A 21,579-nucleotide genomic window follows, 5' to 3' on the forward strand; every position below is an offset into this window, starting at 1 on the left:
GACGGGACACAACATCTACCTCTACCTACGATGAAATCCACACACCCTGGTTAGCTATGTTAGCGTCACATTTTAGCTCACCAATAGCTGGTCCTACATTAACTTGACTTGATGTCAGCTATGTACTATTTGAGAAGACAATAAACTACGGTGACTGGAAAATCGAAACACTGCCATTACAAAGTGTGATTGTGAATGTGTTCGCAAAGACATATGGGCCTATACTGTACATAGACGCCGCCTTGTGTGGGTTACTGAGCTGCGTCCGCCATATTTGATGAGGCAGATCTACTCGGAAATGGAAAGAAGGAATGACACATAACTGGAAAAATCTCACTTTCTACCTTGTACTACTACTACTACTACTACTATGACTACTACTACTGCGATTAGTATCATTATTATTATTATTATTATTATTATTATTACAGGATTTTTTAAAAACAAAGCCTTTAGTAGTAGTGTGTGTTTCCATGTACTGTATGTGCTCACAAGGGGCAGCTGAGAAGCTTGGGTGGGCCAAGAATGTCCTTTGCGCACACACACACACACACACACACACACACACACACACACACACACACACACACACACACACACACACACACACACACACACACACACACACACACGTGGATCACACTCAAATGGTAGACTTGAGGCCGCTGCCAATTTGGATTATTGCCCCCACTCTGATCAAGCCTGGCTGTCCTCACATGAGACACGTTATGGCAACTGCTGCCATGACGGCACTCTATGTGGTGACAGAGTTTTAAAGGGGACATATTATGGAAAATGGACTTTTTAAAGTTTGTATGCAAATAGTTTGGTCTGTAGAGCGCCTGCCCACCTATTGAGTGTCAAATAACACAAGCAAGTCAATCTTTTGTGAGCTACATATTTTTGACAACGTGGCTGTGAGTGCTCCATTCGGGACTTCCACCCAACTACAATAAAATTTGCAAAATAGCCAGCCATTACTGAGTTTCTACACCTATAACATGATCAGCAAAGATGGGTGAAGATTCAGAGCGCCTTTCAAGTGATGGGCGCCTTATTACTAGACTGTCTGAAATCCAACTATTTGCCTCCAAACAGTAAAAAAGTAACATTTTCAATTTTATCCTATGTTTTAGCTTAGTGTGTTAGCTATTTTGCCCGTAACACTGGAGTTAATGAAACAATATAATACCCTGATATAAGATGATTCCGGGATGTAGCCAGTGGAGCATCCAAAATATTTAGGTTCTTTTCTGTTTTTTTTAAGGTCAAAATACAGAAATAAAAGTCATCGATTTTGAAGGCGACTCGGTATACACACGAACAGTATATATGTAAAAAGAAGGACTTTGTTTGCATCGATTGCAGATAATCTGCCTCGAGACAGGGCAGACTTAATCCAGTTTAAAGAGACTGTCAGGCTCTGGGGGCTATAACCCCCCCCCCCCCCCCCAAAAGGGTGGGGTGGGGGGGGGGGGCTGGAACACATCATGGCGTTTCAATACAAGTGAATTGAGTCACAAGTTTGGTGGTACGTCAAGGTAGCTCTGTGCAGTAAAGATTTGAAATGTTAATACAGACAAGATGTTACTCTCCTCCTTTAAGTATAAACAGAAATTGCTGCCTCATTCATTTCAGGGCTTTGGGTGTCGGCATAGTTTCAGACCAGCAAATGCGTTCCCATTAACTTGGCACCAGAAGACGGTCCATATGTCCCCAGAGACAACTTTTAACACTCTGCGGTTGGCGTGAAAGGAGCTTTTGGCAGCGTCTCACAGAGATCACTCACTGGCTTCTCGACACAACTGTACGCCATTAAAGAATGGAGCGTGTGTGCATATGATCACTGCCTTGTCTACATTTTGTTCTGTTAATGTGAAGGAGTGAGGGTTGAATGTGATCCAAAGATTACGAGAGTGTTAAATGATAGACCATCTGCTGTGTGCCCAAGTGAGCATCAGAAATGTTAATGGACCATTTGTTGGCTGTTCAAACAAAAGCCATACGTTTTATGAGCGGCACTGGACCTACAGAGAATGAGAAGAGTCGTGTGCATAGTATACTTGGTGGACAATTTCAGGTCACTCTCTTTAGCCTTTGCCCGAGGCTGAACATGAAGCACAAAATCCATCAATTCGTCTTCTATAGGGCTTGTCCTCATGTGATGGATTGGCCAAGCACGTCTCCAGATCTAAACCCGATTGAACAACCGTATGGCATCCTCAAATCAAAGGTGGAGAATGAAGGAGATGGTGTCTCACTTTCGCGATTGAAACTATTGAAACTTTGAGCTCAGTGTGGACATTTTCACTAAGCAGTGAACGTTTCAGACCATTCATGGCTGTCTATTGAGTTGTTTTGAGGGGAAAGTAAATTTACACTGCTATACAAGCTGTCCACTGACTTTTGTAACAAAGTGTCCTTTCTTTGATGATGTCCAATGAGAAGACATCATAAAATGTTTGCAAAAATGTGAGGGCTGTGCTCACTTATAGGAGCTACAGTACTTGGACATTTAAGAGTCTTCAATGAACCAAATATTCATTTTTTAAAACTAGTATTACTTTTTTGTGTGTGTGCGTGTGTATTCCAGAGAAAATACAAACTCCACATAAGAGTGGAGATTTGAAACTAGAACTTCTCAATAGTGAGGTGGACATGCTAACCACAAACATGTTGGTCAACTTCACATGGCATTATTCAACTTAGACAGAAAGACAACTCTTTCACTACGGAAAACGGGGGTTGCCATTCACATATATGAAATCGCAAACAGTTACGCCAATTTTGAGCTTGGGTCAACTGGATGTTTTGAACCGGAATTTGAGACAAAATATGTGTCGGAAAGGCAGCAGATACCAGTCAGATAGTTGCCGTAAACAAATAACCTGTTGTGAACTCAAATGCATCATTGTATTATTTATTGTGTTACACCTTAAGAGGCCAAATGTTACTATTATCTTTGGAGGTTGAGATCGCCACCTGCTTTCACAGCTTCGGCGCGAGGGGATTTTATTTGCTTTGAGTTAGTGCTTCCCTCAAGTGGTCGAAAAGTGGAACTGCCAGAATGGACCTGAACAGTCAATTGTACACACAAGGTCAAGGATGGAGCAACTGGCGGCCCCCGACCAGTCTGAGTGGCCGCTCGATGAATCTGTATATAAATTATTGCAAAATCACAATGTTATTTATTACACATGACAATTTGACATTTAGGTACAGATTTTAACAAGAATCATCGAAGTTGACACCCATGATTTGATAAAATGACATGGCGGGCCGGATCTGGCTGACGGGTCTTGAGTTTGACCCCTGTGAAATAACGACTGTTAGCAGATTAGGTGGCGAATGAGAAAAGAAGTAATGTCAAACTGAGAAAAAAATGACAGAAGACAGAACATGAACAAGGAGTATATGTAGCAACTTTATTAGCTGTAAGATATAATACCTTTTTGACACCACCTCAAATTTGAGAAGAGGACACCAGCAAGGTCAAGTAAACATAAACAGGAGGAATATATTTTACAAAGCGAGGGCCATTTTTAAAGGGGTTTGTAATAGGAGAACATTCATACAGTCACTGCGCTTTATCGTCAAGCCGAAAACAATCCGGACATTTCTACTTCCATTGTCATCCTTTTTTTTTTTTTTAGACGACTCAAAACGTCTTAAAGCACCATTTTGGACTCCCACATCCAGGCACATGCACTTATATACACATCCTTAAAAACAAATCACTACTCTCATCTCCAACCAGCTTATTTGGACAAAAGTATGAAGACTGTGTCGCCTCCCAGCTCTTCAGAGCGTTAAGGTCCTGCGACGACAACAAACGGACGAGTCGAAAGTCCTCTGCAAATTGACCAGAGAGAAGACGAGGCGCGGCAAGTACATGAATAGGCTACACTGTAAACAAAACAAAACTTTTTTTTTTCTTTTTGCCGTTGGAAAAAGCTTTAAAATATAAATTACTGGCATTGATGGCAACAATGTTAATAACCGCAACAAAGCAAGCAAATCGTTTTTTACTTATATCTTGAAGTTGTCGTCCAAAGCAAGGGGACAACCGTTATGTCCAATCTTATTTCTTGATTGTGAAACGCAAAAAAAGACAATTTCCACACAGCAAAACTTAAAACATTTATTTAAATCGTCTTAAAATGTTATTGAATTTTATTGCCTTGAAATTTTGAGTTCACCCAATCTTTTTTTTTTTACAGTGTAGTGGTTAGTCAACTTCAAGCATTAAAGGTCGATGCCAAACAGTTAAGTTGACTCAGAGTCGTGAAGTCGTCTCACTGACTAGACGACGAATCGGTTCAACTCCTAGTATGTACTACAGCTCTCATTCCACTCATCTGCACTCCTACTTTCTACTTTGCCGTCAAGCTGATACGGCAGACAATCACACTCGCGTACACATACACACACATATACAGTATATCCATATATATACGTATATACACAGGTCTACTGGACATTGAGGGTGCGAGCGGACACGTCATGGTGCCAGTCCCTCAGCTCGGTGTACTTTGGGCCGATCACCAACCGTGTAGTGGACTTGTTCACTCTGCCATCCAGGACAGAAGAGAACAAGGGTTTCAAGATAACGAAGCCTGGGATGATGACAACCGAAACACAGCACAGCACAAGAGGGGCTCGGATGCAGTGAAGACAGGTAGTGTTGTTAGAGGAAGCAACACTAGTTAAATGGGACATATTGCGGAAAAAAAAATACACTTTTTAATGGCTTGCATACAAATGCAGTGGAGCCTTGCTTCACAAGTGTCCAAAAAAATAAAAATTAAGGTAGTGTACAGGTAATGCGCTGGCATTTGGGCAATGAGAGCGAGAGTTGTAGATATACTTAATACACAAATACGAGATAAGAACACTCGCAAGTAGCCACAACCGGACTGCAGCGACTGCGTTACTCACTAGGCCACACCCCTTTAAGGCACACACGAACAGACGAATATTACAGTAAATACAGTAATAATACTATACAGGTTATCTGTTTTATTTATTTATTTTATTGTCTTAAATGTCATTAGCTTTTTATACACTAAACTAGGAAATAACTTGGGCATGACCGATTCATTGGTCAGTTGATTTAAATCTCATTCAAAATAGGCCCAAAAAATAAATAAATATCATTCGGCCAATTCTTGCCAATTATATTTTATATCAGATTGGGGTTTTTTGTTACATTTATCAGTTACAACCTAAGACAAACAAAATGACATTCAAAGTCAGCAAAAAAAAAAATGCTGAGTTTGTTTGATTTTCTTCCTCTCTGTTGAAAATGACGAAAGGCCAAAATGTTCTGCCTGTAATTCATGTCTTTATTTTAAACGTTAAAGGACCCCAAGACGTTAATTTATTCATTTTATATGTATAAAATTAATGAAGTTGGTTAATAGAATTTCATTCTGCCAAAAATCAGACTCTGTATTGGCCTAAAAAAAAAAATTAGATCGTTCGGGCCCTAGATTTGCACAAAACTGCATTGACTTTTGCTGCAGACATTTCTAAACAGCACATCCGTGATCACTCAGTGAAGTTGTGAGATATACATGATACATCTACACACAAAATAGCAGTAGCGTGCCGTGAGGGCCTCCAAGGCCTTCTCTGCAGACTGAAACATTCTCAAAAATACTGAACCCAGTTGCATTTGTCACGGGATACTTTTATATGAGGCAACGTCAACCGTGGATCACTTGCAAGACACTTTCTTGGTTGTATTCAGATTAAAACTTGACGTTAACATTAACATAGGGGAAAAAAATCATATTTCTTCTTTAATATTCAACAATGTGTCCCTGCGTTAAATATACAAAAGGCAAAGCAACCACGTGCAGGACAACACTGCAGCCCATCAACCCGATGCCAGGTTAAGATGTCATGCGGCTCACAACAAGGCTTTCAACACCGAAAAATGCGACAACCTGATCGTCAGCCATCCATGAGAAAACACGCCATGCCTCTACTTGTAATGCAACAACATTCCACGTCAACCACTAGAATAAACTACCGGTATTCAAAACTGATATCATGATGATGTCAAAGGCCAGTATTTACAATGTGCTATTTGTGCAAGTTTAGTTGTGGACTTTCCACTCAATTTGTCTTCACTTATTTTGTGGCAACCAATATACTGTATCATTTAAAAACAAACAAAAAAAAAGATTACAAGAGTTGGAGATGTAGATGTAAAATTGAATGTATTTGTGACAAAAACAACCCCAAGCTTTAGTAATCAGTTGTCAGTAATGTTCAAAGGCAAGCAACTTACTTTGTCTTTTTGGCTGTGTCTGCTTCTTCTGCTTGAGCTTGAGCTACAAAAGGAAGAAAAAAAATTGTAGTACAATGATGATTGATATTATTATCATTACTATTACTATTATTATTATTTCTATTAGTAGTAGTAGTAGTAGTAGTAGTAGAAGAAAAAGTAAGTAATAGAGGGAGTAAAAATTTCATTCCTACCGGTACTATGAAAATGATGAAGTATTTTTATTATTAGTAGTAGTAGGGTGGCCCAGTGGTCAAGTGGTTAGCGTGTCGACTTCACAGTGCAGAGGTGCAGGGTTCGATTCCACCTCCGACATTTCTGTGTGGAGTTTGCATGTTCTCCCCGTGCCTGTGTGGGTTTTCGCCGGGTACTCTGGTTTCCTCCCGCATTCCAAAAACATGCATGGCAGGCTGATTGAACACTCCAAATTGTCCCTAGGTGTGAGTGTGAGCGCGGATGGGTGTTCGTCTGTGTGTGCCCTGTGATTGGCTGGCAACCGGTTCAGGGTGTCCCCTGCCTACTGCCCGAAGACAGCTGACATAGGCTCCAGCACACACAGTAATTACACTTTATTAAACCAGTGTATTTCTTCATATGATCTTTTATTATGTTTGTGTTTTTAAACATTACTGAGTAATTATCTTTGTTACAAACGAATGTGGATACCATTTATTTTCATTCCAACGAAGGAAAATTGATTATATAAACTCCTAAATCAAATGACTAACTCTTACGTACAGTTCTCGGTGCCCGTAATCTGGGCCAGAATCCTGAAGGATCTGGACTGGGTGGTCCCGGTGCGCGGGCGCCAGTCCTCCGTGTCCTCCATGATGCGCTTCCGGCTGGCACCGGCATGAGAGGGCACGTGGTAGAATTGAATGTCTGTGTCCACAATGTGTCTGCGGGGAGGCCTGCGGGGAGTGCAAAGGTCAAAGTCAAACTGGACAATCAACATATGCTTTCATTAATCAGCGCACACTGCTAGGGATGGTTGAATGGGAATAAAAGGCTTCCGCATTTGATGAGGTATGGCATGAAGATGGTTGGCTACAACACACGTCATGATTCAGGCCACTTTTATTACCTGGGTGGCTGGGGTTTTCTTAGGAAACGGAAAGGGGAGAAAGGAGAAAGACTAAATTTCCTACCATAAATACAGTTACAAATAATAAAAAAAATAGACACCTAGCGGTATACACATCGAGACAGTGAGGCTGCGTGTAAAGACTTACTTTAAAGTACTGTGAGGTCCACTTGAGGGGGAGAAAGAAGAAAAAAAGAGATTGAAGTTAAAGAGGTGATAAAAGTAGCGGAGAATGGCCACTAGAGGGAGCCAGAATATCAAAGTCACACCGGAATTACGTTCGGTACACCTGCACTTTCTATTCTAAAAACAAATAAAAGCTCCCAAAAACTACTAAATTGTGTGAAGTGGGATGTTTTTTTTCCTTGAAAAGGAATTTAAATTCACACATGAGTCCATTTACCCTTACATACTACCCCCTCTGTAAAATTTACAAGTTGCATCGGAAAATTGCATCATTCATATCCCCTGTAGGCCGTGTGAAGGCCAAAAGTAACTTCACACATTTATTTTTCTGTATATTTCATGATATTTCAAGTATAACTTGGAGGTTTAAAATCACCTCACTGTCCTATTACCCACATTATTTGTGGTTTGGTGGATGTTTAGTTTGGAAAATATAATTTTTTGTTGAATCACTGTCCTGTTGTCAACATGCTATTAGCATCAATGCCATATGGCGACCGTTCGTGTATTTAATTGTTAGAAACTCTTGTAACTTTTCGTCCTGTCCCTCAAATGAAGAGTCTAAGTACAATAAAAACAATTACATGAAATAATAAATGCCAATACATTTTCGTCATATATATTTTCAGATTTAGCTTTGAAAAATGACACTAGTGGAATGGACCTTAAAAATCAACATTAGTGAATTTCCAGCATTGCTGCCAAAACTGAGTGCGGTCAATAAAAGGCATTGACAAGGACAATAAATTATCAATAAGTGCATGCAATGCACACTACACTTCACGCGCTCACACTCATTGATTTAGGTGCCCTTATTACTGCACTCTCATTACGTGAGTGCTGGCAGATATACGTGTGTGTGTGTGTGTGTGTGTGTGTGTGTGTGTGTGTGCGCATGCTTGTGTAAATGACAAATTCATTAAGTGAAAGGGTGTAGTAATGCACAATCCTAAACAGTAAATTCTTCCAATTATATTATATACCGTATTTCTGCAAATGGCGGCCAATTGGTGTTAATTCACTGCAGATGGGAAGAGGTATACAGTATACTAAAGGCGAGGCCTTTATAGTGTTAAATGTATAGTGAATTCATGTAAGGCTGACATAAATCATCACTATATTAATCAACAAACAAATCGACAAATACATAAATAGATTTTCCCCGTTGAAATTAAGAATCAAACTGTGAGTCAAGGTACAGTATATGATTTTACGAGCAATTATTTATGTGGTTTCACTTATTCTTTTACATGGCCCTTTATGAAAACAAGTTTGTCGCCCTTATTAAGTGGACTATTTGGTGTGTGGTGTCTCTTTGGGGAATGACCACCATTTTGATGAAATAGGGTATTTCTCATTTTAAAACACAAGTACAACGATGTTTGTCAAGACAATCATGAAGTGGACATGCATCAGAAACTAACTTTGTAACCAGATGAACTGTTGTCGTCTGAAAAGGAGGGGGGAAAAACAGATTGAAAGGGGGCAAAAATAGTAAGACAGGAAATTCAAAACAGTTCTTAACAGGCCGCATGCAAACAACATGCTGAGCCGGCCCAAGCCTCCCCAGCAGCCATGACAGTGTTGACTAATGATCCCGTTGCAGCCTGACCTGTTTTTTAATCTCAAAAGGTACCACATTCACCTACAACAGTGGACTGGAGTTGATTCACACATTTGAAAAATAAATAAATAAAGCACAAGCGTGATACTAAATAGAATCTAGGCCAACTCAATATCTTGGATCGGCTCTGAATAAAGGACAGCAGCAGGCGCTTTTTTACATGCACATCCCCCCTTCCAAAGCCACATACCCGCCTCATGATTGATGGAACTGACTTCTAGCTGGACCACCACTTACCCATGAAAGGCTTGTCCGCCCTGATTCTCAACTAGGCCTCGCCTTTGTCCCATGGCCACCTCACAGGCATTCTCAGTGGAGTAGAGGTGGATGGGTGTGTTGTACACGGAAGAGTGGGGCGGGCCCACGGGGGGCGAGGAAGGAGGTTGAGGGTGCGAGGAGGCGGGGGTGAAGGCGGATGACGGGGACAGGATGAAAGTGTCCGGGGATGGGCGCCAAGGATGGTCTGACCCGCAATCCCCGTAAGGTCTGAGGGTCTTGTTGGGTGGGGAGGGGGTGGGTGTGATGACCAAAGGTTTTATGATGTCACATCTGTTCACCTGGCATGCAAATACACACAACACAGCAGACACATGACAGTCACTGAAGCCTCTTTGGTACCCATTTGGTCGTACCATTTGGAAATTGTAAAAGTTTCAAATTTAAAGTGTTCATTGTCAAATTAAGAAAATACTGTATGCATGTTCAGTGAACCCCTGCTATCGACTGAGGATAAGGGACCAAGCCTTGCTGCAAATTGTGTCAATCTGCGAGTAATTGACACACTCCTAAATAGTTTTAAAATCGCCCATAGAGGTCAAAAGATGGAGAAGCACTACTTTTCTATTAAATCAGGCTATGACTAAGTGAATCTACTCTACATACTTCAACATAGTTCATAGCAGGTGGGTTTGGAACATATCCATTGTAAAAAAATGGGGGTGCACAGTAAATAGGTACAGAGGCATCGGCATGATTAACTGCGCAGCATTTCACGAGGTGTGAGTGGTATTCATGCAACACACACACACACACACACACACACACACACACACACACACACACAAAAAAAAAACACGTCAACATTTCACCATGCATTGAAACATTTACAAGGAGCTACAGCCTGACAGTCCAGATAAATCATTTCCAATGATATTGTCATTTTCGAGCAAAGTTGAATTATTATTGTATTTCCCCAAATAGAATCTATCTGCACCTTGGTCAAATTCAACAACAGTGCGTTACATTACCTGTGCCACAACTTAGACCTGCTTTCAGCTGGTTTAATGTCTACTGTTTAGCCACCTTCAGAATGGCACAGCGTGGACTGCCAAATGCCCAAACGTGTTAAACAAGGCTTGTTCCGGCACGAAAATTAAGCTGCATCAGTTTTCATGCCCAAGTGCACATGATATAGAGCCCATTGTTTCCATAAAACAGCAGACGGTCTGTAATACTGCTCAGGAAACTCCTCTCAGTTGATGCATCTGATAGACTATTTAAGTGCTTTGGTGCTGCTGTTTTGCTTAGCAAAAGAATTTCTATGGGCTCACCTGCTCAACTTTTCAATGTCTTTGAGTTGTCACTTTATTTCCTAATGGGGAAAATTGAGCTGTCTCTTTGTCTTAAGTAGCTGACTATTAGAAAGATGGCGGATGTTTGAGGAAATACAGTACCCACTATCATTACTGCATTTGTACGGACTGAATATCACCTGGCGTGTCAAGGCCTTTGTCAATTATCGTTTTGTGATTCAAGCCTTCAAACAATAATACATATTGGAATCATACCTTGGGTGCCACTGGAGGAGCCTTGGAGGCACTGGTGACTCTGAAAAGACAGAAGAAGAAAGGCCCATCATTTCAAGCTGATCTTACCACGTGCCAGACCATAAAAACCTGAGGAGCTCCAAACTGTCCTCCCAATGTACAATATGCATGCTTTAAAGGCAGCTATATTTAGTCACGGAAAGCATCCGCCAAAGTGATACGCTCTACTCTCTGATATCGTGACCACCACTTAAGGCCACTTGCTCCTCCAAAGGTCACCTGAGGAAACACTCTGCACACTTTTAAATGCCCTCAGAAGTCAGGATAGTAAAGGTTATAAAGTTTGATGTACATCAGTGACGATGGCTCTCCTTGCTCAACAATATTGTAACTGCTCCATTTTTTTCTTAACAAAGGAAAAATCTGACCGAGAAAGTGTTCGTAGCATGGAAAACTCAAAAGTAGGGGCACTCCAGAAAATAGGATCTGGTTTTGTCCACTGCAATAAGGCCTGACAGAACACCACTTTAAGGTAATTAAAACTGCCTAGTAACCAAAGAGGAGTCACTGCATTCCGACAAGAGCGAGCCCTTCTCGAAATGTCCTGCTGTGTTACTTGCCAGTGAGTTATTCCACCATGAGTTAAGCGAGGTCTCTTGATCATGTCAAGGGCTGGAGCAGCTAAATCCTGCGATGCCATAAAGTAACCAGACTAGTCCCACTGTGCTGACACAGTTCCTGGAAACTGCTACAATCCTATTTTAAGCGGGCACACATTGATATTCAGTCCATACCAGAGGATTTGGGGCATTATTCTACAAGATGGGAATGTTTGTGAACTTCCCAGCAGGAGAAGTGGAAGTTAAGGATGGAACACAATGAGTGAGCAGCTAAAATCTAGGATCTAAAAGACCTACACCTCTGCACTGCGAGGCCAGGCCGCCCTATTATTATTGTTATTATTATGATTGTTATTATTATTGTTGTTATTATTATGACAACATGAGGGTGGCCCGGTAATCAGCTGGTTAGCATGTGGGCCTCACCGTGAAGAGGTGCATGGTTCGATTCCGGCTCCGACCCTCCTGTGTGGAGTTTGCATGTTCTCCCCCGTGCCCACGTGGGTTTTCTCTGGGTACTCCGGTTTCCTCCCACATTTCAAAAACATGCGTGGCAGGCTGATTGAACACTCTTAATTGTCCCTAGGTGTGAGTGTGAGTGTGGATGGTTGTTCGTCTATGTGTGCCCTGTGAAATTCATGAAACAAATGAATCTAAATTAATTAAATAAATTAATCTAGAAAGGTTTACTTCCATCGCTGATTAAAAAAAACAAATAAATAAAAATTTGTTCACCGGTGAAATGATGATGATACTTCTTTATTAATTTGGGATAATCCCCTTGAGATGCAACATCTCATCTGGGAGGAGGTCCCACAATGAAATGAATAACTGATGTCATCTGGTCGTAGAAAACAATAACACCTTTGAAATAGCTAAGTCTATGAAACCTAATTCACCAAAGTTGTATTATTTAGTCCAATAAATAACAAGGACTTTTTTAAATGTATGTTATCCGTAGGTTGGCCAAAAATGGAAACGATAGAGCAAAAATGTATAATTTGATGTCATCACTATCTTACTCCGTTTCAAGATCCAAACTACAAAAGCAGACAAAAATCCACACCATTGGTAAGTTTCATTGCATTGCGATTAACACAACTGAAATGACTAAAAAATTTTAAAAAACGGGAGTAAGGTGGACACAAACGGCAAACACCCATGTACACCAAGGTACGAGCTTCCCTGTTGTGAAACAATGGGACCTCGCACACACGCCCTATCAGATACTTTACACCCTGGAATGTTTGTCCCGAGCTCAACTGCATGAGGGCCACAGGAGAAAGTGGACGCGATACAGACGGCGACAACGCGACACTGACAGGCGTGGCATTCATACCTCTTGAACACCCAATGGAAATATGTACCGAGGTCTTCTGGTATGTGCCACACCGAGGAGGGCTTTCATTAATCGTGAAAGACTTTTCCTTCCGTCACACTCGAGCGTTAACTGTCAAGTAACTGTTAATTTGATCTTCGCTTCTATAAGAGGGGAAATACATCCGTTTGTGCGTCTCTGCGTTTCAGGCTATTTTAGTCGCTGCGAAGCTTGCGGCGGTGACGACAGTAGCACTTCATCATTTGTCGTCATCGCGTTACCCATAAAGGCCTGGGTGAGCCTTCGCAGATGTTTGTTTGCGAGGGAAATAAACTAGCGAGCAGATATTTGAGAGGTCACCGAGAGGAGTTATGTAACGAAAGTAATGTAAGGAATTACTAATATTGTGTTGGGCATACCATGGCCATCACGATCTTGATGCTTTTTTTTAAATGCGGCTTTAACTTTTCTGTTGAAGACTTCTCGATTTCGAGGAACGTCACTTAAGTGGTTGTGGTGTGTGTGTTGCACTTGTGAGCCACGAATCGAATTTATTCCCGAATTTGTCATTTAATTAATCTACCTTAAAGAAATGAATTCAAATGCCATGAATCCACCCCCCATCCAAAAAATAAATAAAAAATAAAAACAGTCCTGCGTTGTAAGAAACAAACATAAAAACTGATAAAAGACCATGTAATGTTTTATACAGGATAATTATTGTTTATACTGTAGCACTGTATTTCTGAGTTGAACGTATGCCATTAAGGGGCGTGGCCTAGTGCTTTATACAGTATCAGGAGCTGAAGTCAGTTTGGCCAGTTAGTCTCTATGTGAGTGCCTACAGCAGCTCCTTGCGAGTACAGTATACATATTTTGTATTTCTGTGCTTGATTATTTGTACTGTTCAATAAAAGATCTTCGTCGCTAAATTTGTAACAGCATTACATGGATTGCAAAATGAACCACACAGTAAAAACAGTCACTGCAAACATCCGAGATTGTTCGATACTGCTGGCAGTTTTTCTGTTTCATGTTAAATGGAATAAATAAATCTGTTCCTGTTCTCTCACACACACACACACACACACACACACACACACACACACACAAAAACGAGCTTTTTTTTTTGTACTTTGTTCTTTTACCCACAACCCCAATCTTTTTCAAAATGGCTGTGATATTAGTGGGCTTACAAATCTGGCAAATTGTATATCTTGTGTAATATATTACATTTTGGATGTAACTTGCCCAACATTGTCCATTTCGCAGAAAAAAAAAATGAACTGACGCTTGTTCAAATAAATAAATAAATAAATAAATAAAGCAGGCTATTTGACATGCCCCCGCCCCCAAATATATGCACATCATAAAATAGTGCACAGGCAAGGCCATTTAGTGAAGTGGGGGAATAACACGGGCGAGTAAGACACACTTTTAAATGTTTATTTGCACCTCATGAATGATTTCATGTCTTGGGTTAAACTGCTCCTTGAATATTATTGATCAATTTACATACTTCATGACCGACAATCAGTTATATTATAGGTAAGCTGTTTTGTGTCATGATCAGCCATTTGGAATGGAAGCAATCATGTTAAGGTCGGTAAAAGTTTTTTTTTTTTGTCCTAAAAAACTTTTTGATTTTTTTTTTTTTTTTTTTTTTTTTTTTTTTTTTTTTAGTTCTACCTTAATTTGAAGCAGACAGACCAACGTGACGAGGAGACGATGCCAGGAGGACCAATCATTGCCACGTGTGCTTCACCACTTTGCTGCTCCGGCGTAAATTAGTGTGTGTGTTGATGACAAAGGCGGCTTGAACTTTGAGGGTAGATGAATCAGTTAACGGAGCATGTAGGGTGTACCAAGTACAGCTGCTTAAACACCTGGGACCATGTATAGTTAATTCCAAATAGCGGTCCACTTGGGCCCAAAACCTTCAAAGATGGCCCTTTCAATAACAAAAGAATTGCTCCCAGCCAGAACAGACAGACCAACAGGAAACAAAAATGCATATGTCAAAGTAAAAGTTTTTATTTTATTTTATTTATTTAAATCACATGCTTCTGCTTTTAAGAGTGGGTCCTATGCAGGAGAATTTAAAGAATAGGAATCCTTGCCTTGAAGGCTAACTAATTACGTGCCAGGGCTGAGTAAGGGGAAGTATTAATTGGGGGAGGGCCAACCGGCATGAGAACATCCAAATGCTTTAAGCGGCATCCAAGTGGGTTTAATTAGACCATCGGCTCCACATAAGACCTTTTAAGCTGAAGTTGCTGTTCCAGAAAGCATTGCTTATCATACTGACACAATGTGCACTTAGCAATGCTATATTCAATATAAGCTAAATGTGAAAAAGACAGCAAAAACAACAAACACCCTCCGTTAAAGGGGAGATGTTATGTAATATATATCTATATAGTAGGGTCTTTGGACTGCCTGTACACCCGTTAAGTATGAAATCACACAATTAAATAAATCTTGAGTGAGACACCTAATTATGAAAATGTGTCTGTAAGATAGCCGTTCCAAATGTTTAAAAATTCTGATGTCATACGTCCACAAATGTACATTCCCTAACGCCTACGCAGGGACACTATCGTGACTAAGCCAAAAGCTAAGCAGTTTCAGAAGCACAGATTAGCGTTAGCCTCTGATAAGTGGCACATACTTGTGAAGTTGTCAACATCGTGGTGGGCAGTATTTTTGTTTGGTGTTGTGTCACATACACAAATCCGTTCCCGCAAAATGACCGGTGAAAACAGGTGAGCTGTGATTGGTTCTGACCTATCCTGAGGGCACTGTGATGTGTCTTTCAGTTGATAACAAGTGGTAGCACAAGGCAAAATGGCCGCCCCCTTTGGTGGATAATAACAGGTACACTTTGCTGCTTAATTCATATTGCCAAAACGCAATATTTTTCGACTAATGGGGGCGCACAGAATATGTCATTGTCAAGAATGTTTTATTTATTTATTTTTTACTTCACTTCCCCTTCAAGAGAAGAGGAACAGGACAAAAGGTGCAGAACAAACAATGGTGTGATTGTTAAGAATGTTAAAATTTAGTTTTGAACACTTTGAAATTTTTTTTTGTCCATACTTTGTATTTTAGCTCATCAATATAAATAATATCACTTATCAATAAGAAATGCACTCAAGCCTGTAAAATATTTGATTGTTTGCACATGTCGTCTCGCTTCGAACACTTTACAACTGTAATAAAACATTTTGGATTTTACTCGTGCCAATGTTCCTGTGGCTAACCACACAAACGGCCTTTTTTTTTTTGCTGACTACTGTGACACAGCAACACAACAAAAAGTTTTATGTTGACAACCCGCCTCTTCTGAGTTGGGGATAACTCGATTACATATATTGATAACAAATGGTATCATTTTGTACGTTTGCTCAATATTACACATTTTATTAATCATGACATGGAATCATGTTATCCATGCTGAACTAATAATAAAGCTAATGACCGTGTATATTTATTTTGAAAATTGTGTAATCTAAAGAGTGTTTTGATTACGATTTATTTCCAAGCTATAATTAGGCGATAGTTTTCTTTGGAACAAAATCTCAGTGTGTCGCTTACGTTAGGCTCATCTTGTCAGCCCAAAATTCATTTATAGTCATTACTAAGTAGTTGTGAGTAGTCAGTGTTTAATTATTTTCTCCAAAACATCCATTATGATCCTTCACAAAGTTCCAGCTGCAGTGTTTGGGTATCATTCATCATGACCGACTGGCCTTGACGGGACTGGTTTTAGTTTCCAGAAAGATACATGAGAGAAAAGAAGAGATGGTTGAGCATGACATTTTTAGCCCATGCAGTAAGACAACTATATTACGTTTCATCATTCTCGCCGCATATAGCGCGGATGTTTCACTAACATACAGTACAGGCAAATCTGAATTTAGAGTTGTGCGACTTAAGCGTGGTACCATGTTGGGCAGTGCTGAAGTTTACCTGAAGAGATTTGGTGAAATTAACATAAAGAAAGATAGGCAGAAAAGATTCCCGTACTAATCTACAGTCATAAAATATACATTATGCCTGTAGGTATTCTGTTTTCTGTTTGTGCGCGTTGCTGTTCAGTGTGTGCTAAAGTAGCAGTTGTTTGAAAGTGTACAATTAATACAACATTTATGCTAATTTCCGTTAGCTTAGCATTTCACATAATATTTTACAATCAAACTAGTGGACTCATATGGCTTGATTGATCATTATGGTATCATTATTTGTCTGTTGTTTCATGAATCAGTTTTACAGTATACTTCAGCTGGGAGTTACAAATAAACAGCTTGAAGCAAGCACACTGTGCCTCTTATCTGGACAATGGACATCAATAGAGTTAGAACAGATGCTAGGGTATACTTCATAAAGTGTCATGTAACACGTTTAAGTTTGTTTTAATAACTTGAATGGTGTTAAAAGCATATCGAAGTTCATGTTCTCTTTGTATTGTAGCTTTTCACCGACTGGATTATGGGTGCGTCTCCAACATATCCCCTGCGATAAACGCGCAAAAACAAGCGATTTGCAAAAGACGGGCAGCGGCAGGTGCATGTCTAAATGCAGCAACATTCTCCCGGTATTAGGACAGTACTGGCAAATACGACAAGCGTGGCCAACAGCGACGGCGATGGGGTTTTAGATGATCTTTGGCGAATACTGCAGCCTCGTGAAGGACACAGACAGGTGAGGAGCTTTGGCTGTGGAACATCACTGGCAAGCAACCGCGACGGATAAAGTGACGACGGCAGCTGCGGGGGGAGACTTGTAAAGGGAAGGGAATTGCTAGACGCTACAGCAAAAAAAAAAAAAAATTCTTATTATCTATGTGAGGTGATAACTTAAATACAGTGTTGCTTTGAGATGCAAGTTAAGTTGGTTGACTATCTTCCTATCTCCAAACATTTGGATCTCAACTCATCTTTGTCCAGTGGAATGAATGGAAGTTTTGGATTAAGAAAAGATACTCTAAAACATTGTATTATATCAAAACAGGGAGTAATATTTCCATGTCAATCTAATCTGCTCAGGGCCTTCATAACTATTTTACCAATGGGTCTGTTTTCTTAACCAATCATATTTCAAATTCGTTTTCACGATACTGCTATAACACAGACGTTTTTCTGTCCTCTGATTGGTTGGTCAGAGCTCTCAACAAGCACATCTGTGATGATCCGCACATTTGTCAGCATCTCTGTTGAATATGATGTATTTCATCTGTACGCTTCTGTCATGTTGCACGGCGGCCAAGTGGTAAGTACGTCATCCTCACAGTTGTCAAGTTGGGGGAACAGCTCTGGGCTCTGGCCGTCATGCATAGTTTAGCTTTTTTGGGGGGATTCTTTTCCCTGTGCTACTATAAATTATCCTCCCACCTAGTAAAAACATGCATGTTAAATTCACCAAAGACACTTAACTGTCCTTAGGTGTGAATGGTTGTATGTTGATATGGGTTGACGAGTGACCAATCTAAAGTGCTATCTGCCTCCTGTCCAAAGTCAGCTGTTTTTATCATGCTGATTGTGAGTTTCACGGTTTTGTGCTGTTATATTGTGTTTTTGTCTAGTATTGACGGTTTCTACAACTGTGAAGTGATAGAGGTCATATTAACCCTTTCAGGCACAGCGGTTACTACAGTGGACACCTTATCATGTGATCAGGTCACAGGGTGCATGAAAGGGTTAAAGAGTAAATTAGGGTCGTGGGAAGAGGTGGCTTTTGGTTGAGGGACTGAGCATCAAAGATTGGGAACCAAATGACACGAACTGACTGTGTAGGTTCCCAATACATCCAACTCTGCTTTAGCTATGAGGCGTTTGACTATACAGGCCAACCCAAGAGGACCGTGGCCAAGTGGCATGTCCAGCGCACGTGCACGACACACATGACCGCCACACATGGCAAAGCGATTGGCTTCAAGTACGGGCTTCAAATACAACCAGGGGATCTTGCCATCTCTATTCTGAGAACACAATGTCAACAAAATGAAAGCATACACCCCAACCCGACTTCAAATTCCCAAATAGAACCCCTGCTGTGGGGGGGGTGACTCCATGCCAACTTTCTGGACTAAAAAAATAACTCAAGCAGCTGTCAGTTTCAGAACTGTACACACACATTCATGTATATGTGTGTGTATGTATATGCTAGGCGGGGCAGGTTGCATGCAAGACTTAGTTGACAGTGAGCATTCACGTGCAGTCTCTATTGCGATGATACCTCAGTACTGTCCTGATGCTCCAAAGAGTTTCTTTGTGTTTACTCAACAAAACTTCATCTGTGTTTACGTGAGGACTAACAATGCATTTTTCCCCGGTGCATCACTTTACAGACAAAACAACCCAAGTGCAGTGGTGATAAGTAACAAAGTACAAATACTTTGTTACTGTACTGAAGTCGTCTTTTCGGGTAGTTCTACTTTACTTGCTTACTTTTTTTGTCTGCCGGCTTACTACTTTTTTCCCCTCTCTTTAAAAGAGATATTTGTACTCTGTCTAATTTTAAATTGCACATACAAGTAAAGTGCATCAGTCGTTAGCATAAGCTAATTTTGATTTTTTTTTTTGTTAGAACAAAACTTTGTTTTGTTTGGACAAAGCTTGTTTTGATAGCATAAAAGTTGAGTCAACACTCATTAGTTCTAAAACAACAACTTACTATGTGTAACATGATTTTTTTCCCCGCATTCTTCTCAGTAAGGTCACGATGAAATTTACAAGAGGGGAAACTATTCTAAGTTACAGGTATCTTACAGGTACTGAAATATAGTTCAAAGTCAGTTTTTTTTACCCTAAGTACAGCCATTGACTTCGATGCTCAGTCGTCTTGTGGTGTCTGTACTTCTACTTAAGTAAAGATTGACTTTTACGCTATCAATGTAAAATGAGAAGCCTAACTAAAAATGCTAAATTAGCTAATGATGAATCGTAGAAAGGGTTCTGTCAGTCGTCATCTGTACCTGTGGGTAAAAAACCCACCCAACTGATGAATGTGAAAAAGTATGCCTCACTCTTATGTGTTTTGTCTTGTTTTTTTTTTAAAGATGATGGTTTTTAGGTATTCATCATGAATCATTCTTGCAGCCAACAACAAATGAAAAAAATTCAAGGCAATGTTTGAAGAATATCTTGCTTCTGTTGTGTTGGAAATGCTCCAAAGTGGATGTCTGTTGCTGATTTTTGTGTTTAATAAATCCCCAATATCTCAGTCAATCAAAATCATAACGATGGGTGTCTTCCCCTTTCTCTGTTTGTTTACCTAATTTTTACCGTGTCATCATCCGCGGGAGTTGAATAAAATTAAACTATTTGGACCACATAAGGAGAGAAACTGGCGGTCGAGTGGTTAGCGTGTCGACCTCACAGTGCAGAGGTACAGGTTCGATCCCGGCTCTGGCCTTCCTGTGTGAAGTTTGCATGTTTTCCCCGGGCCTGCGTGGGTTTTCTCCGGGTACTCCGGTTTCCTCCCACATTCCAAGAACATGCATGGCAGGCTGATTGAACACTCAAAATTGTCCCTAGGTGTGAGTGTGAGCGCGGGTAGTTGTTCGTCTCTGTGTGCCCTGCGATTGGCTGGCAACCGATTCAGGATGTCCCCCGCCTACTGCCCAAAGACGGCTGGGATAAGCTTCAGCATGCCCCACGACCCTTGTGAGGATAAAGCGGATCAGAAAATGGATGGATGGATGAAAGGAGAGAAACTACTTAAGAAATAGTACTCCAAACCATCACTCAGGCCCTTCTAAATATCAACCACAGAGCATTTTGGAGTTGAGTGCTGAGACATGAGCTTAGCATCACTGCTGAGTCGTATGCAAGGTCTGTAAACCAACGCTACCGCAGGAAAGCAACATCAAGTCCGCGTGTGTAAATCCGCCGTTACCGCACGTCTGAAAAATCAGATTGTGCCTATCCATGATTTATTGTGGCCTGTCATTGTGGCTTTCCACATGAGCAGGCTACACCCCCACCCTGCTTCATGAGACGCATGTGACAAGTCCACCATTGATGCGTTGTGCCATAAAGATCAACGCTGTAATTATGTGGTTGGAGCTCCATTCAACAGTGAAGATCTAAAAAAAAAATAAAAAAATAAAAGAAAATAAAATAAAAAAAACAACAAAAACAAAACAAACCTTCATCTTAAAAGCTACTTCCAAACCTTTGTTCTTTGCGTGAAATCTTATTTACTCAAAGCAGGCATTCTTTTCCTGCATACTTTCACGTCTCCTTCGAGCCCAAGGTGCTTCAGGTTCATTTTGTCTCATTTTTTAAAAGCCTTAGCACCAAATAACATTAAATCTGCACATGCATCCAAGCCCATTAAAAGGACTTCCTGTGGTGAATGGAGTATTCAGTTTAAAAAAAAAATGGAAAGAATGTTGAATAATAAAACATCATTTAGTTACATGGTGGGGTAATTTTTAAATAAATATCAGTTCATAGTGAACCTCCCAAAAATTTATCATGTTTTAAAAATTCCCCCCATCTCTAAATCATATTTTATGCTGTTTTAAAGGAGTCTTATTATGCCTTTTGTTCACAATTTAAAATGGTTTCCATTATAACAAACTTATCATTATTATTATTATTGATGAATGTGTTTAATTGCTGCCCATAATTACTTTTCGTGGAAGAATTTCTAGTGTGACTCAGGGTTAAAG

At 40.3% G+C, this 21,579-nt stretch overlaps 1 protein-coding gene across 6 annotated transcripts in view; it reads right to left on the reverse strand.

Annotated features, from left to right (window-relative positions):
• The window catches only part of pdlim5a (PDZ and LIM domain 5a), a 36,703-nt gene that overhangs the window by 5,203 nt on the left and 9,921 nt on the right, over nucleotides 1-21,579 (reverse strand). For 2 of the 6 annotated variants that reach the window (XM_019889091.1, XM_019889083.1), the window contains 4 exons: nucleotides 10,980-11,019; nucleotides 9,430-9,749; nucleotides 7,037-7,209; nucleotides 6,299-6,341 (listed from right to left, as the gene is read on the reverse strand). In XM_019889091.1, coding sequence (XP_019744650.1) covers nucleotides 6,299-6,341; nucleotides 7,037-7,209; nucleotides 9,430-9,749; nucleotides 10,980-11,019 — 576 coding nt within the window. Of the gene's footprint in view, nucleotides 1-6,298; nucleotides 6,342-7,036; nucleotides 7,210-7,382; nucleotides 7,443-7,530; nucleotides 7,552-8,992; nucleotides 9,019-9,429; nucleotides 9,750-10,979; nucleotides 11,020-21,579 lie in introns of all 6 variants that reach the window. The other 4 variants (XM_019889118.1, XM_019889108.1, XM_019889125.1 and 1 more) reach the window with 4 other exon arrangements.

The sequence above is a fragment of the Hippocampus comes genome, unplaced genomic scaffold (genome assembly GCF_001891065.2).
Source record: "Hippocampus comes isolate QL1 unplaced genomic scaffold, H_comes_QL1_v1.1 scaffold155, whole genome shotgun sequence".
Taxonomy (NCBI): Eukaryota; Metazoa; Chordata; class Actinopteri; order Syngnathiformes; family Syngnathidae; genus Hippocampus; species Hippocampus comes.